The 1,001-nt window shown below is 38.3% G+C and overlaps 1 protein-coding gene across 1 annotated transcript in view; it reads left to right on the forward strand.

The window, feature by feature from the left end:
* The window catches only part of PLEK2 (pleckstrin 2), a 26,935-nt gene extending 26,226 nt beyond the window's left edge, over positions 1-709 (forward strand). Inside the window, exon 9 of the mRNA XM_003797382.3 lies at positions 165-709. Coding sequence (XP_003797430.1) covers positions 165-292 — 128 coding nt within the window. The 3' untranslated portion in view covers positions 293-709. The remainder of the gene's footprint in view (positions 1-164) is intronic.
* The last annotated feature ends 292 nt before the right edge of the window (positions 710-1,001 follow it).

The following is a 1,001-nucleotide window of genomic DNA, read 5'->3' on the forward strand; positions in this document are numbered from 1 at the left end:
GGCTGGGGATTCGAACCCGCCACCTTAGGTGTATGTGGCTGGCGCCTTAGCCGCTTCGAACCTTTGAATTAGTTTTTGACCACATCTCAGTTGACTTTCAGCTGATTAAAAGCTGAAGGCTGACATAGATATTCAATCATTAATTTTTTTTTTTTACTGCCTAGGGGTCAAAGGGAATGTCCAGGGAAATCTCTTCAAAGTGATTACTAAGGATGACAAGCACTACTACATCCAGGCCAGCAGCAAGGCTGAGCGAGCTGAGTGGATTGAAGCTATAAAAAAGTTAACATGACAAGGACCTGGAGGAACCAGACCAGGATTCCCTCCTACCAGGTGATAACAGACAGGACTTCCTGAAAAAATGGGAGTGTTCTAAGATTTGTCTTTGTACATTTTGTACTGCTTTGGAATGAGACAGTTGAAGAATTCCTCAGATTACAAACGGCAGCGGTGCCATTTCCTTCCCCATCTTCATGTTACCAACCTGGAGAGACTAGAACAGCCATTGAGCATCTTGATGTCTGCACATCATCAAAAACAGCCATTTTCTTGAGCACCAAAGTAGGTTCCCTTTGTTGGAACTCTTAACACCGGCCATACTGTAATATTCAGTGAAACTCTATTTTCATGTGGCTTTCTCTGAAAGAGTATCAACTTTGAACTGCTTTGTAACTAATAAAAATTGACATTTGTTTGTGTCAACTTTGAACTGCTTTGTAATTAATAAAAATTGACATTTGTTTCTACTGTTTTATAGTTTTTAAGAAACATTTTAAGTATTTCTGCCACTAAGACATATAGGACTTTCACATTGTAGGAAAGAAGTCATGGATTCAGTTGGAGAAATTAGTCACACATGTTAAAAAAAAAAGGTAAAAATATGGCTTTCCTATGAAAAATGGGCATTTAGAAAGAGAAAGACAGAGAAAGATAAGTGAGAAAGAACTAAATCAAGGCACAAAATTTTGGTTTTAACATGAACTAAGACAAATAGGTACCAG

This window comes from Otolemur garnettii, unplaced genomic scaffold, assembly GCF_000181295.1.
Source record: "Otolemur garnettii isolate 467f Iridium unplaced genomic scaffold, OtoGar3 scaffold00115, whole genome shotgun sequence".
Taxonomy (NCBI): Eukaryota; Metazoa; Chordata; class Mammalia; order Primates; family Galagidae; genus Otolemur; species Otolemur garnettii.